At 35.8% G+C, this 14,877-nt stretch overlaps 1 protein-coding gene across 4 annotated transcripts in view; it reads right to left on the bottom strand.

The window, feature by feature from the left end:
• Nucleotides 1–14,877, bottom strand: part of Nbea (neurobeachin) — a 639,704-nt gene that overhangs the window by 222,463 nt on the left and 402,364 nt on the right. For all 4 annotated transcript variants that reach the window (XM_071611544.1, XM_071611543.1, XM_071611542.1 and 1 more), the window contains exon 38: nt 1,459–1,583. In XM_071611544.1, coding sequence (XP_071467645.1) covers nt 1,459–1,583 — 125 coding nt within the window. The remainder of the gene's footprint in view (nt 1–1,458; nt 1,584–14,877) is intronic.

Below are 14,877 nucleotides of genomic sequence, written 5' to 3' on the forward strand. Positions count from 1 at the left end.
TATAGAAAATGTGTGTTAAATTAAGCTTTCCAACATTTATTTTGACTGGATGAAGTACTTTGTAATAATTGCTGACATTTACTTCCTATTTCTACTGAAAAAATACTTTGTATGTAGGATAGAGGTCATGAAGAAGGTACAATACTGCAGTTTTCTCTTGGCACTTTATAACTTCTCCTTCTCTTTCTCTGGAGAGATTCCTCTAGGGAGTACTCCCCACTCACCTCTCTACATCCTCCATATTTTACTGCCCTTTTTTCACATTTTGCATTTATTAGGGTTAGAATTTTTTTTTGTGTAATCCATTGAGAAAATAAACTGTATTATAAACAAAGAACTATTTATCAATCATAGAAAATTTCAAACTGGATGGTTCACTTATTGCTCCCAAATAAATGAGAATTAACACATTAAAGTAATTGTGAGAATTAAAATGGGTAATAAAAATATATGAACAATGTTCATTAGTGGTATTTCTTCCACGTATATGGTTTATAAAATTCTGATATGATTAATCTAACTTAAAATTGTTGAGCATTTTTAAAAAATGGGTAAATAATCTGAGCATGATAGTACATGCCTATAACCCCAGTGACTCTGGAGGCTGTCAGCCTCAGTAAACTAGTAACACATTGTCAAGGGGGAAAAAAGGGTAAACAGACAAAATGTTCCTAAGTAAATGGGCACAATCTATAGTACAGAATTTTTATTAAACTATAAAATATTTTTATATTTACTATTTACCATACATTTTATAAAGTACAATTTAAGGTGAAGTTCTACTGTAGCTATATAGCTGATGATATTGTTAATGGCAGGCCATCTTTTTCAAACTTCATTTGTAACCTATTGGAGGATGGGGAATTAAATTGACAGATTGAAACAGGATTTTTATCTGTGTTAATCTGAAAAGAATAGCATAGGAATATTACAGAAAATTTCATGTAAAGAGGTTATTAATAATATTTGATTCAGTTAACATAGATATATGTATATATGTATATACACATAACATACATATGTATGTATATATTTCTGTGTATACATATGTACAAACTTCTATATACATAGAAACATGTAAGTCTGCTTATAGAATTACAACATAATGTTTCTTTTCCAACATGGGTCTTAGTCACCAAAGTTTGAAAGACACTGAAGAAGAAATTGATGATTTTATTCCATTTATTTATGTAGGCTTTATGAAATGACGATGGGTAATAACCAACTATATAGAACCTTTAATCTCTTAAAAGGAAATCGAAGGGTCCTAAGTATACCTAGTGTAAGGAATGGAGGGTTAAACGTAACTAGAAAAATTCTGAAGAATAAAGCAGAATAAAACATTTCTGACTTAAAATATGGAGAACGTTAAATGCCAGTGAAAAATATAAATTCTCAAACACAAAGGGTCACCTCATATCCAGCAATATTTTTTGTTTAAGAGGCATGAAGACTAACCATATTCTATTGCAGCTTTCAGCAATGCTTCAGCATGAGTGGAGCCAAAGGCATTACGAACAAATCGTCTCCTTCTGCGAAGATCATCTTCCCAGTAATCCAAACGCCAGAAATCATGCAACTGGCTAAATATGCAAAAATAAAGAAACAGTATTAATTACTATGAATAAAATTGTATAACTGGAAATTTATCCTTCCCATAAAATTAAAGCTCTATTTCTTTGGTCTCAAAAATCAAGATGATTTTTGAGATATTTATATTTTACACTTCTTTTCTATACATGTTTCCTTTAGAAATAAAAAAATCTTAAATTAGAAATATTCTCATATTTTAGGCATTATAACACTCAGCTCTGTTTTTAATTTTTTTTACCATGTTCTTTCTGCTACTAAAAAACATAAATCATGGGGAGTTTAGTAACAAATGCAACATCAAATTACAAGTATTAATGACACAGTTTGCCTTCTTTTACACTGTTTTTAACAAGGCTTGTAAATCACAGGATAGAATTCAACTACAAACAGTTTGCAATTTAATGACCATGCTTTCTTAGTAGACTGAATTAAGATGTATAAAATATTGCCCACTTGGATTTGGTGGAGCAATGATTAAAATAATGTGCTGAAATATTCATTGAAATAATTCCCTGCTGCCCACAGCAACCTGAGAAAAGTGCAATTTTATCCATTATTAATAATACTGAATTAGAGCTGCAAAAGATTTCAGTCTGTGGTAATTGTCTTGGTAAATTATTATTCTAATGCTAACAGAGTCCTTGGATGATTTTACAGCTTTTTACTAATATAAACCATTAACAACCACAGCCCCATCATTGAAAAACACTGTCATTTACATTCTATATTAAAAAACAGTGAAATATTTCAGAAACTACTGAAATACATTCATTGTATATGCAATAGAACATCTCATGATATAATTTTTGCTTTCAATTTAGTTTCAATAAACACTGAAGATAAATATCACTGCTTAAAAAGTTGTTTTTTCTGTATTAGTATGTGGAATAATATACTCAAAAAGATAATATCCTTAATTTCCTGAACAGCACTATTCATAAAAACATATAAAAAGCTTTCATAAGAGATTTGATTTCACTTTTATATTTTGATATCTTGTTGTAGAAAAACACTTTTAAGTTTGATAAGGCAGAATCTGTATGCATTTTGCACATTATTATAATTCTGGCACCATGTCTGATAATGCTATATTTAGTAACTATTCAATGAATTAATTAAATATTTTTCAGAAAAAAATCTATAGACATAGTTATTGAGAAAAATAATTTTGGGGGCTGGGGTTATGGCTCAGGGGTAGAGCGTTTGCCTCGCACGTGCAAAGAAGGCCCAGGGGTTGGATCCTTAGCACCACATATAAATAAATAAATAAATAAAGTTATAGAAAAAAAAGAAAAATAATTTTGAAAAACAGATTTTATGCTTATCTAATTTTGCTATGTATGACTCAATTATAAAAGAATACAATAATATAAAAAATATAAAAGCATTAAAATTATAAACATTTGAAATATACTTTAATATATCTTTATTTTTCTGTACCTCAAACTTTATTTTTTTACTAAAATAATGCTTACCTGGTAAATTCTCATAATAAAGTGTATCTTTATGACTAATTTAATTGATTTCTAGCTGTAAAAGTATAGACTAATCCCAGTTATTGAAAAAAGAGCCTGTTAAAATCTTGCTAGAAGGGTTTTCCTTAAAATTGTGTTAAAATTAAGTAACTAAATTCACCAGCAGATACCAGAGATCTTATAGTTATCTCCAGTTTCTCACGATAGCCAAATGTACCCCTATTCCTTTCAAAATAGCAACTGAATAGTTCTTGACATTATATATATAAAAGAAACCCAAGAAAACTCTGAAAGGTGGAGAGAAGGAAGACTGGCTAAAGTTCTTAGGACACAGGGATGAGGGGGATGAGGTGCCTTTGCCTCATAAATCCTAGATGGGAAGCAAAGAGATCAACAACCCAGACAGGCCAATGGGTAGTGAGAAAAGCTGCAATAAAATTCTGCTCTCTTTAGCCAGAGGACCAAAAAACAGGAAGCCCAGCAAGACAGAAATCTTTGATACAACAGCTGCTATAGTCCAGCTAAATCTCACAGAAAAACTAGGGCCCCACCTCACCACCACAGCAAAGAATGAGGTGGGAAACTTGTGGAAGTATAATGAGGCACCCAAACACCCTCACTGAGGGGGTTCAGAGAATGCCAAGTAAGGAACTAGGACTTTCATTTCAGCTTCCTGGTAACAAGGAGCTCTACCCACCAGGGTCAGCAGAGACCATGGAGGCAGTCTGGGTTTCCATCCTCCCTCACTGGATAGTAACAAGTCATCTCTCACATCCCCCAGTAGGATAATGTCACAGGAGACATAGTGGATATTCAGACACCAAGTGGGGGCTGGAACTCTCATCCACACCAAACAGTCAGGAGGAACCCCAACTCCTTGGGTTTCTGGAAGCCAAGTGGGAAATCTACATTTCTGCCTTCCTTGCCAATGCAAGGTGTGCCCCTGTTCCCTGAAGGAGCAGAGCCAGAGGAACTCAACTAAAAGAGAAAGCTTAAATGAGATAAAAGTCTCAGAGCATCACAAAATATCTAGGTTTCATTCCAAAATTACTTACCATACCAAGAACCTGTAGGATCTCAAATAGAGTGTGAAAAGATCACTAACAGATGTTAACACTGAGATGAGATGGTGAAATTTTCTTTGTGTGTGTGTGTGTGTGGGGGGGGTACCAGGGATTGAACCCAGGGGCGCTTAAACCTTGAGCCACATCCCTAGCCCTATTTTGTATTTTATTTAGAGACAGGATCTCACTGAGTTGCTCAGTGCCTTGCTTTTGGTGAGGCTGGCTTTGGACTTGTGATCTCCTGCCTCACCTCCAGAGTCACTGGGATTACAGGAGTGTGCAACTACACCTGACGAGATGGTGAAATTTTCTGGCAAGAATTTAAAGCCATGAATAAAATAGAGCTTCAAAAAGCAACTGCGAGTATGGTTGAAATGGAAAAGGAAAAAAGAAAACCTCAACAAAGAAACATAAAATGCAAAGAAAAAACAAATGAAACTTTAGGTCTGGCAAATACAACAATCAAAATTAAAGCAGGTTCAATAAAAGAAGGAAAAAACGCTTAGCTGGAATGTAGAACAAAAGAAATTACTCATTTTGAATAACAGATAGGAAATAGACTGACCATACTGGGGATAGAGGCAAAGAGTGGGATCTGTGGAGTTGTGTTGTCTAATATCTAACATTTGTGTCAAAAGAATCCTAGAAGAGGAGAAAGCAGTTAGGGATAAATAGTACTTAAATAATGGCTACATAATTACCAAATTTGGCAAAAAAACATAAATGTACAGATTTTTGGGGGATTTTTTTATTGGTGCATATTAATTACATGTAACAATGACTTTCATTGTGTCATATTATAAATGTACAGATTTAAGAAGCCGATAAGCCCAAAAATACCAATGCCAAGACACATCACAATCTTCTGAAGATTGAGGACTAAGAAAATTCAAAAAAGAACTCATAGAAAAATGGCAACTCTTTTACAAAGAAAAAACGATCAGAATGACTACAAATTTCACATCAGAAATGATGGTGGCCAAAGGAAGTGACAAAATATTTTTTAGGTGTTGAAAGAAAAAAAAAACTGTTTCACTTGAGTCTTACAGCCTGTAAAAATACCCCACAGAATAAAGGAGAAATGAAGATATTTTTAGACAAAGAAAAACCAAGTATTTATTGCCATATTAGAGCTAGTAAACAAAAAGCTAAAGACGATTCAATAAACATGAGGGAACGGATAAAAGAAGAAACACTGCAAAATCAAGAGAGAGGGAAGACAAACGAAATAATGGTAAATATAATAGGCGGCTCTTTTCCTCTTGAGTGTTCTTAATTTTATTTTACTATTGAAACAAAAAATTTAACACTGTCTGATATGATTTGAAGTGTATGGAGAGGTATTATTTCGGACGAATAGAAATGGGGAGGTAAAAAGATATGAAGTCCCTCTACTTCACTTGGACTGGTAGAATGACAAAACCAGTAGACTGAGGAACTGCAAATATAATGTAGGATTTAGAGATACCACTTGAAAAGCTGTACAAAGAAAGATATTCAAAATAATATAGATGAATCAAAATGGAATTTTAAAAAATGACCAAATAATCCACAGAATGGATAACAGGAAAAGTAATCCATGAATCAAAAAGAATTCCAAGGGAAAACAAACAAACAACAAACAAACCAGAACTGCATGAAAATAACAACAACAACAACAACAAAAATCAACATTTGTCAAACAAAAATGTATTAGTACTAAGAGGAAAATTTATAGTACTATGTGCATACATTAGAAAAGAAGAAATATATTATATATTTAATCTAAAAATCCCACCTTAATAACAGAAAAAAACAGAGGACAGCAAGCAAAAGGAAGGAGATAATGAAGAAAACCACAGAAGTCCATAAAAATCAGTGAAACTGAAGACCAAAAGAGAGAGAGAGAGAGAGAGAGAGAGAGAGAGAGAGAGAGAGAGAGAGAGAAATTTATGAAACAAAGGTCTGCTTCTTTGAAAAAATTCAGTAACACTGATCTATCTAGAAAGATTGACAAAGAAAAAAGAGTAGACACAAATTATTAGTATCAGAAATTAAACAAGGGATACCACTACAGACTGTGAAGACACTAAAAAGAGGTGGTAATACTATCAAAGACTATGCTAATAAATCTGACAGCTTAGATAAAACAGACCAATTCCTCAAAAAATATAAAACTACCACAACTCATCCTATGTAAGACAGAACACACAAATTAATTTTATAATGACTAAAGATATTTCAGACATGGTTTAAAACTCCCCCGGAAAAAATATTTCTAGACCTACATGGTTTCACTGGGGAATTCTACTAAATATTCTATTAAGAATCTTCAAAGAAACTATAGCTAACTTTATACTTCAGGGTGAGATTGAGTACTCAACACTGATATTGGGAATAAGTCAAAGCTGTGTGCTCTTACCACTCATATTCATTGTAGTACTGGAATTTCCAGCTAATGCAATAGGCAAAAAATAAATAAAGGAAATAAAAGGAATACAGATAGAAAAAAGAGAAATGAAATTGGCTCTATTTGTAGATTACATGACTGCCTATGTAGAAAATCACAAAAAGTAGAAAGTAGGAATCATGGGGGTGGAGAAAGAGGAGTTACTAGGCAATGAACTGACCAAACTATGTTATATAGATTATGAATATATCACAATTATAATGAACCAAAAACAAACAAATTTCCTATAACTGATGATTGTGATCATCAAAGTTATAGGATACAAGATAAACATACAAATATTAATTGTATTTTTATATACTAGTAGTAAACACATAGATTTAAAAAAAAATAAAATATAACTTAAATCACTATTCAAGGGAGAAATATTTAGGTATAAATCTAAGAAAATATGTAAAGAACATGTGAGATGTAAACTATATAATGTGATATATGAAACCACATAAATAAAAGGGAAGGCCTATCATTTTAATGATTTGGAAGACTCAACATAGTAAAGATATCAATTCTTCCCAAGTTTATGTACATATTTAATATAATTTCTTATATATAAATAAGATTATTCTAAATTGCACAAAATAAAAGGTGAAAGCAGTAGGGATTGGTCTACTTGTTTTCAAAACTTACATGATTTAGCTATTTTGACTATGTAATACTAGCCTAGGGATAGATACAGATTAACAAAACAACGGAGAACCCTAACTAAACCCATTGTGTGTGTGTGTGTGTGTGTGTGTGTGTATAAAATAAAATGTCAAGGGAATACATATATATATATGTATTCCCTTGACATTTGATAAAGGTGAAAAACAAATTCAGTGGAGAAAAGAGATCCTTTACATTAAATGGTACCAGAGCAATTAACATCATAATCAACACTGCATACCCCGGCCAAAAAATCCCCAAATCTTAACCTAAGTCTCCCACCTTAAATAAGAATCAACTCAAAATGTATCACAAACATAAATAACTGTAAAACTGAACATTTTAAGAATAAAGAGACAAAAACTTTGCAATCTAGAGCTAGTCAGAGTTTTTAGACTTCACACATTAAGCACATCTATAAAGGAAATACAGATAAAAATATGAAAATTAAAAATATTCATTCTATAAAAGAATATGCTAAAAGGATAAAAAGATGCCAGAATGGAAGAAAATGTTTGCAAACCATCTATCCGACCAGAGACTAGTAGCTGAAATATATCTATAATTCCCAAAGCTCAATAATGCAAAAGCAAGCTAATTAGAATACTCTCTTTGTGATATTACACTGTAGCTTTGCAGAATGTTAAAATTGGGGGAAACTGAGTAAAGAGCAAATAGAAACTCTGTTTTATTTCTTAAACTGTATTCTGCCTATGAGAAAACTGAGATCAGGGATGGTATTAGAAGGGCAAAATGAGAAGTGATCCATTACCCTCTCTTGTTTCTTATAGGGAATCAGGATGTGTAGAAGAGCTGTCATTTAGTTTTGGCTGCCATCTTATTCCCTCCCATACTAGAGAGACAGAGGTACCTTATGGATATTAAGGGATCTATGACAGAATAAATGATTCATATCAGGGAAATTATTCTTTCCCCCAATATCACAGGTCAGTTTAAATTCTAATTTGAAAAAAAGTTGTATTTGGTCATGTCTACTTTTTAAAAAAATTGCTATTTTTTGCACTTAAGAATCTACCATGCTCTTTGTTTCAAATGTGTTTTTTGTGTTCTCTTATACTTAATTTTTTCCTTTACCTTTTTAAAGTAAAAATAAGTCCTTATGTGAGTAAAAGAAGTCATACATCCATACACCTCCCCTCCCTTTTTCTGGGTTGGAATTTTTTTTTTAAGTTGGAATATTTATTCTCTGATCTTCTGATCTTTTCCTGATTGTCTCTATGGAAATTATCTTAGATTATTGAGTATCAATCTCTCCTCATATTAGGGAGTTTCCCCTACTTAAACAAACATAAAACTATCTTAAAGAACTTTCTATTCCTTTTTGAATCATGCATGTTTTACAATCTAGTTTCAATATAGTGGAACTATGTATTAATCTATACACAGAAATAGATATACTGTGATGGGAATGGTCTCTCTGAAATTGAATAGTGGGCCAGCTGGAATTTCCTGCTTTCAAATTCCCTACAATGTGGCAGTAGGTGATTTTCTAGCCTTCTTACCACTCTAGTCTTTTTTACTTCCCTTCCCAACAATGGTAGAAAGTGGGGATTTTATTTTTTATTTTTTTTGTTTTTTTTCGTTGAGTTTCTTTTTTTAAAAAATTTTTTATTGTTGGTTGTTCAAAACATTACACAGTTCTTGATATATCATATTTCACACTTTGATTCAAGTGGGTTATGAACTCCCATTTTTACCCCGTATACAGATTGCAGAATCACATCAGTTACACATCCATTGATTTACATATTGCCATACTAGTGTCTGTTGTATTCTGCTGCCTTTCCTATCCTCTACTATCCCCCCTCCCCTCCCCTCCCCTCCCCTCCCCACTTCTCTCTCTACCCCCTCTACTGTCATTCATTTCTCCCCCTTGTATTAATTTCCCCTTTCCCCTCACTTCCTCTTGTATGTAATTTTGTATAACCCTGAGGGTCTCCTTCCATTTCCATGCAATTTCCCTTCTCTCTCCCTTTCCTTCCCACCTCTCATCCCTGTTTAATGTTAATCTTCTTCTCATGCTCTTCTTCCCTACTCTGTTCTTAGTTACCCTCCTTATATCAAAGAAGACATTTGGCATTTGTTTTTTAGGGATTGGCTAGCTTCACTTAGCATAATCTGCTCTAATGCCATCCATTTCCCTGCAAATTCTATGATTTTGTCATTTTTTAATGCAGAGTAATACTCCATTGTGTATAAATGCCACATTTTTTTAATCCATTTGTCTATTGAAGGGCATCTAGGTTGGTTCCACAGTCTTGCTATTGTGAATTGTGCTGCTATGAACATCGATGTAGCAGTGTCCCTGTAGCATGCTCTTTTTAGGTCTTTAGGGAATAGACCGAGAAGGGGAATAGCTGGGTCAAATGGTGGTTCCATTCCCCGTTTTCCAAGAAATCTCCATACTGCTTTCCAAATGGGCTGCACCAATTTGCAGTTCCACCAGCAATGTACAAGTGTACCCTTTTCCCCACATCCTCGCCAGCACTTGTTGTTGTTTGACTTCATAATGGCTGCCAATCTTACTGGAGTGAGATGGTATCTTAGGGTGGTTTTGATTTGTATTTCTCTGACTGCTAGAGATGGTGAGCATTTTTTCATGTACTTGTTGATTGATTGTATGTCCTCCTCTGAGAAGTGTCTGTTCAGGTCCTTGGCCCATTTGTTGATTGGGTTGTTTGTTATCTTATTGTCTAATTTTTTGAGTTCTTTGTATACTCTGGATATTAGGGCTCTATCTGAAGTGTGAGGAGTAAAGATTTGTTCCCAGGATGTAGGCTCCCAATTTACCTCTCTTATTGTTTCTTTTGCTGAGAAAAAACTTTTTAGTTTGAGTAAGTCCCATTTGTTGATTCTAGTTATTAACTTTTGTGCTATGGGTGTCCTATTGAGGAATTTGGAGCCTGACCCCACAGTATGTAGATCGTAGCCAACTTTTTCTTCTATCAGATGGTGTGTCTCTGATTTGATATCATGCTCCTTGATCCATTTTGAATTAACTTTTGTGCATGGCGAGAGAAAGGGATTCAGTTTCATTTTGTTGCATACGGATTTCCAGTTTTCCCAGCACCATTTGTTGAAGATGCTATCCTTCCTCCACTGCATGCTTTTAGCCCCTTTATCAAATATAAGATAGTTGTAGTTTTGTGAATTGGTTTCTGTGTCCTCTATTCTGTACCATTGGTCCACCCACCTGTTTTGGTACCAGTACCATGCTGTTTTTGTTACTATTGCTCTGTAGTATAGTTTGAAGTCTGGTATCGCTATACCGCCTGATTCACACTTCCTGCTTAGCATTGTTTTTGCTATTCTGCGTCTTTTATTTTTCCATATGAATTTCATGATTGCTTTCTCTATTTCTACAAGAAATGCCATTGGGATTTTGATTGGCATTGCATTAAACCTATAGAGAACTTTTGGTAATATCGCCATTTTGATGATGTTAGTTCTGCCTATCCATCAACAGGGTATATTTTTCCATCTTCTAAGATCTTCTTCTATTTCTCTCTTTAGGGTTCTGTAGTTCTCATTGTATAAGTCTTTCACCTCTTTTGTTAGGTTGATTCCCAAGTATTTTATTTTTTTTGAAGATATTGTGAATGGAGCGGTTGTCCTCATTTCCATTTCAGAGGATTTGTCGCTGATATACAGGAATGCCTTTGATTTATGCGTGTTGATTTTATATCCTGCCACTTTGCTGAATTCATTTATTAGCTCTAATAGTTTCTTTGTAGACCCTTTTGGGTCTGCTAGGTATAGAATCATGTCACCTGCAAATAGTGATAATTTAAGTTCTTCTTTTCCTATTTTTATGCCTTTAATTTCTTTCGTCTGTCTAATTGCTCTGGCCAGTGTTTCGAGAACTATGTTGAACAGAAGTGGTGAGAGAGGGCATCCCTGTCTTGTTCCAGATTTTAGAGGGAATGCCTTCAATTTTTCTCCATTCAGAATGATGCTAGCCTGAGGCTTAGCATAGATTGCTTTTACAATATTGAGGTATGTTCCTGTTATCCCTAGTTTTTCTAGAGTTTTGAACATAAAGGGATGCTGTACTTTGTCAAATGCTTTTTCCGCATCTATCGAGATGATCATATGGATCTTATTTTTAAGTCTATTGATGTGGTGAATAACATTTATTGATTTCCGTATATTGAACCAGCCTTGCATCCCAGGGATGAATCCTACTTGATCATGGTGCACAATTTTTTTGATATGTTTTTGTATCCGATTCGCCAGAATTTTATTGAGGATTTTTGCATCTAGGTTCATTAGAGATATTGGTCTGTAGTTTTCTTTCTTTGAAGTGTCTTTGTCTGGTTTAGGAATCAGGGTGATGTTGGCCTCATAGAATGAATTTGGAAGTTCTCCCTCTTTTTCTATTTCCTGATGTAGCTTGAAAAGTATTGGTATTAGTTCCTCTTTAAAGGTTTCGTAAAACTCTGCTGTATACCCATCCGGTCCTGGGCTTTTCTTAGTTGGTAGTCTTTTGATGGTTTCTTCTATTTCCTCAATTGATATTGGTCTGTTTAGGTTGTCTATATCCTCCTGACTCAATCTGGGCAGATCATATGACTTAACAAATTTATCGATGCCTTCACTATCTTCTAATTTATTGGAGTATAAGGATTCAAAATAATTTCTGATTATCTTCTGTATTTCTGAAGTGTCTGTTGTGATATTGCCTTTTTAATCCCGTATGCTAATAATGTGAGTTCTCTCTCTTCTTCTCTTCGTTAGCACAGCTAAGGGTCTGTCGATTTTGTTTATTTTTTCAAAGAACCAACTTTTAGTTTTGTCAATTTTTTCAATTGTTTCTTTTGTTTCGATTTCATTAATTTCAGCTCTGATTTTAATTATTTCTTGCCTTCTACTTCTTTTGCTGTTGTTTTGCTCTTCTTTTTCTAGGATTTTGAGATGAAGTATGAGATCATTTATTTGTTGGTTTTTTCTTTTTTTAAGGAATGAACTCCAAGCAATGAATTTTCCTCTTAGAACTGCTTTCAATGTGTCCCATAGATTCTGATATGTTGTGTCTGTGTTTTCATTTATCTCTAAGAATTTTTTAATTTCCTCCTTGATGTCTTCTATAACCCATTGATCATTCAGTAACCTATTGTTCATTCTCCAAGTGATGCATGATTTTTCCTTCCATCTTTTATCGTTGATTTTCAGTTTCATTCCATTATGATCAGATAGGATGCATGATATTATCTCTACTCCTTTATAATGTCTAAGAGTTGCCCTGTGACATAATATATGATCTATTTTTGAGAAGGATCCATGTGCTGCTGAGAAAAAAGTGTAACTGCTTGATGTTGGGTGGTATATTCTATATATGTCAATTAAGTCTAGGTTATTAATTGTGTTATTGAGTTCTATAGTTTCCTTATTCAACTTTTGTTTGGAAGATCTGTCCAGTGGCGAGAGAGGTGTGTTGAAGTCTCCCATGATTATTGTCTGGTGGTCTGTTAGACTCTTGAACTTGAGAAGAGTTTGTTTGATGAACACAGCTGCACCATTGTTTGGGGCATATATATTTATGTTTATTATGTCTTGTTGGTGTATGGTTCCCTTGAGCAGTATGTAGTGTCCCTCTTTATCCCTTTTGATTAACTTTGGCTTGAAATCTATTTTATTTGATATGAGTATGGACACTCCTGCTTGTTTCCAAAGTCCATATGAGTGATATGATTTTTCCCAACCTTTCACCTTCAGCCTATGTATGTCTTTTCCTATCAAATGCGTCTCCGGTAGGCAGCATATTGTTGGGTCTTGTTTTGTGATCCATTCTACTAGCCTGTGTCTCTTAATTGGTGAGTTTAAGCCATTAACATTTAGGGTTATTATTGAGATATGGGTTGTTCTTCCAGCCATATTTGTTTATTTCTGTTACTAAACATGGTTTGTTTTCCTCTTTGATTATTTTCCCCCCCTTTACTGTCCTACCTCCCACTGTTGGTTTTCATTCTTATTTTCCATTTCCTCTTCCTGTAATGTTTTGCCGAGATGGTTTTCTAGCTGCAAATTCTTTTAACTTTTGTTTATCGTGGAAGGTTTTAATTTCATCTTCCATCCTGAAGCTTAATACACAATTCTTGGTTGGAACCCATTTTCTTTCAGTGTTTCAAATATGTTATTCCAGGATCTTCTAGCTTTCAGAGTCTGTGTTGAAAGACCGGCTGGCCGCTGGGCCTGTTCCACCGATCGGTCGCAGGTCTGCCTACCTTGCGGGCACGGGCGGCGGCTCTGCTCTGCCCCTACTTCAAATGGGGTGACGTGTCTGTGGCGCCGGCAGGCCACTGGGCCTGTTCCGCTGGTCGGTCGCAGGTCTGCCTACCTTTCGGGCGCGGGTGGCGGCTCTGCTCTGCCCCTACTCCAATTGGGGTGTCGTGACTACCACACCGGCGGGGCGCTGGGCCTGTTCCGGGCGGCGGCGGCGGCTCTGCTCTGCCCCTCTGGCTTGATGACAAAGTGAGAGAGACTCGGGTGTTTGTGATTCACTTTCTTTACCAGGAGACCAACTGTTTTTGTCGCAGCTGGTATCGATGAAGTTCTCTCCTCCGCCGCTTTCTGATGACATCAGATCTCTGCCATGTTGGTATACCATGCGAATGGCAGCATTTCGTTCCCTTTGCTGGGTGACCAAAGCAACGGGTGAGTCCCGACCGGCCCTCCCAAGCCCCGTCTCAGTCCTGTTGCCACTGCCTATGAAGGCTTGGTTGGTATTTACCTCCACAGTATTCAGCAGGAACCGGACCGAGAAGCAGTTTCCACGGGTTCTTTATCCCTGGGCCAGAGCAGTTCCGGGAGCCGGAATTCGGCTGCTCCGGGCTTGGTGTATGTTCTGATAGGAGCAGGCTCCAAGAAGCAGTTTCTGCGGGTTATTTAGCACTGAGCCTGAGTAATTTGTCTGCGAGCCTGAAATTACCTGTTCTATGGCTGAACGAGCTGCGATCAGTCGAAAACAGGGATGGTGACGTCAGCTCTCCAAGATGGTGGCCGCTGGCTTCCTCTGTGGTCTGACCGGTGTGGAGAACCGAATTGGACCGCTTCCTTCCCCCATCTCAAACCCAGAATTCAGCACTGAGTATGGTGATTGCACAGCTGGCAGAAGCCCGCAGAAACTGCAGCGCTGTATCTTTGCGTTGCTATCTCCTAGTTTCCCAGCGCGCGCTGCAGACTCTAGCCGCGGGGCGATTTGCTGAATAAGCAGCGTGACCCTCCATGCGGACAAATCTCTCGCGTTTGAGCCCCCGTAGCTGATCCTCGTGCGATGGAAATCCTTCCTCTAGGTTTTGGAGCACCCCAATTTTGCTGGAAATTCCTAACAAGATAGCTTTTAGCCGTTCTAACTCGTCATTCTCCCGCACAGTGACGCAGTACATGGGGGTAATGCTCTCCCTTCGACGCCATCTTCCCAGATCCCCGGGGATTTTAAATAGTATAATTACTTCCTGATAGAAGCTCATTATTAGCAAGAAAAATTACTGTATTATTGGTTTGTTTCACATATGCTCCATGCTGAACATGAGTGTGAATGAGAATAAAATTTTCTTGAACCACCGAGATTTGAAGTTTTATGTTACTGCAGTATAATCCAGTATAAGAACTGAGTAAATTCCTAGAATAA

Source organism: Marmota flaviventris, chromosome 4 (assembly GCF_047511675.1).
Source record: "Marmota flaviventris isolate mMarFla1 chromosome 4, mMarFla1.hap1, whole genome shotgun sequence".
NCBI lineage: Eukaryota > Metazoa > Chordata > Mammalia > Rodentia > Sciuridae > Marmota > Marmota flaviventris.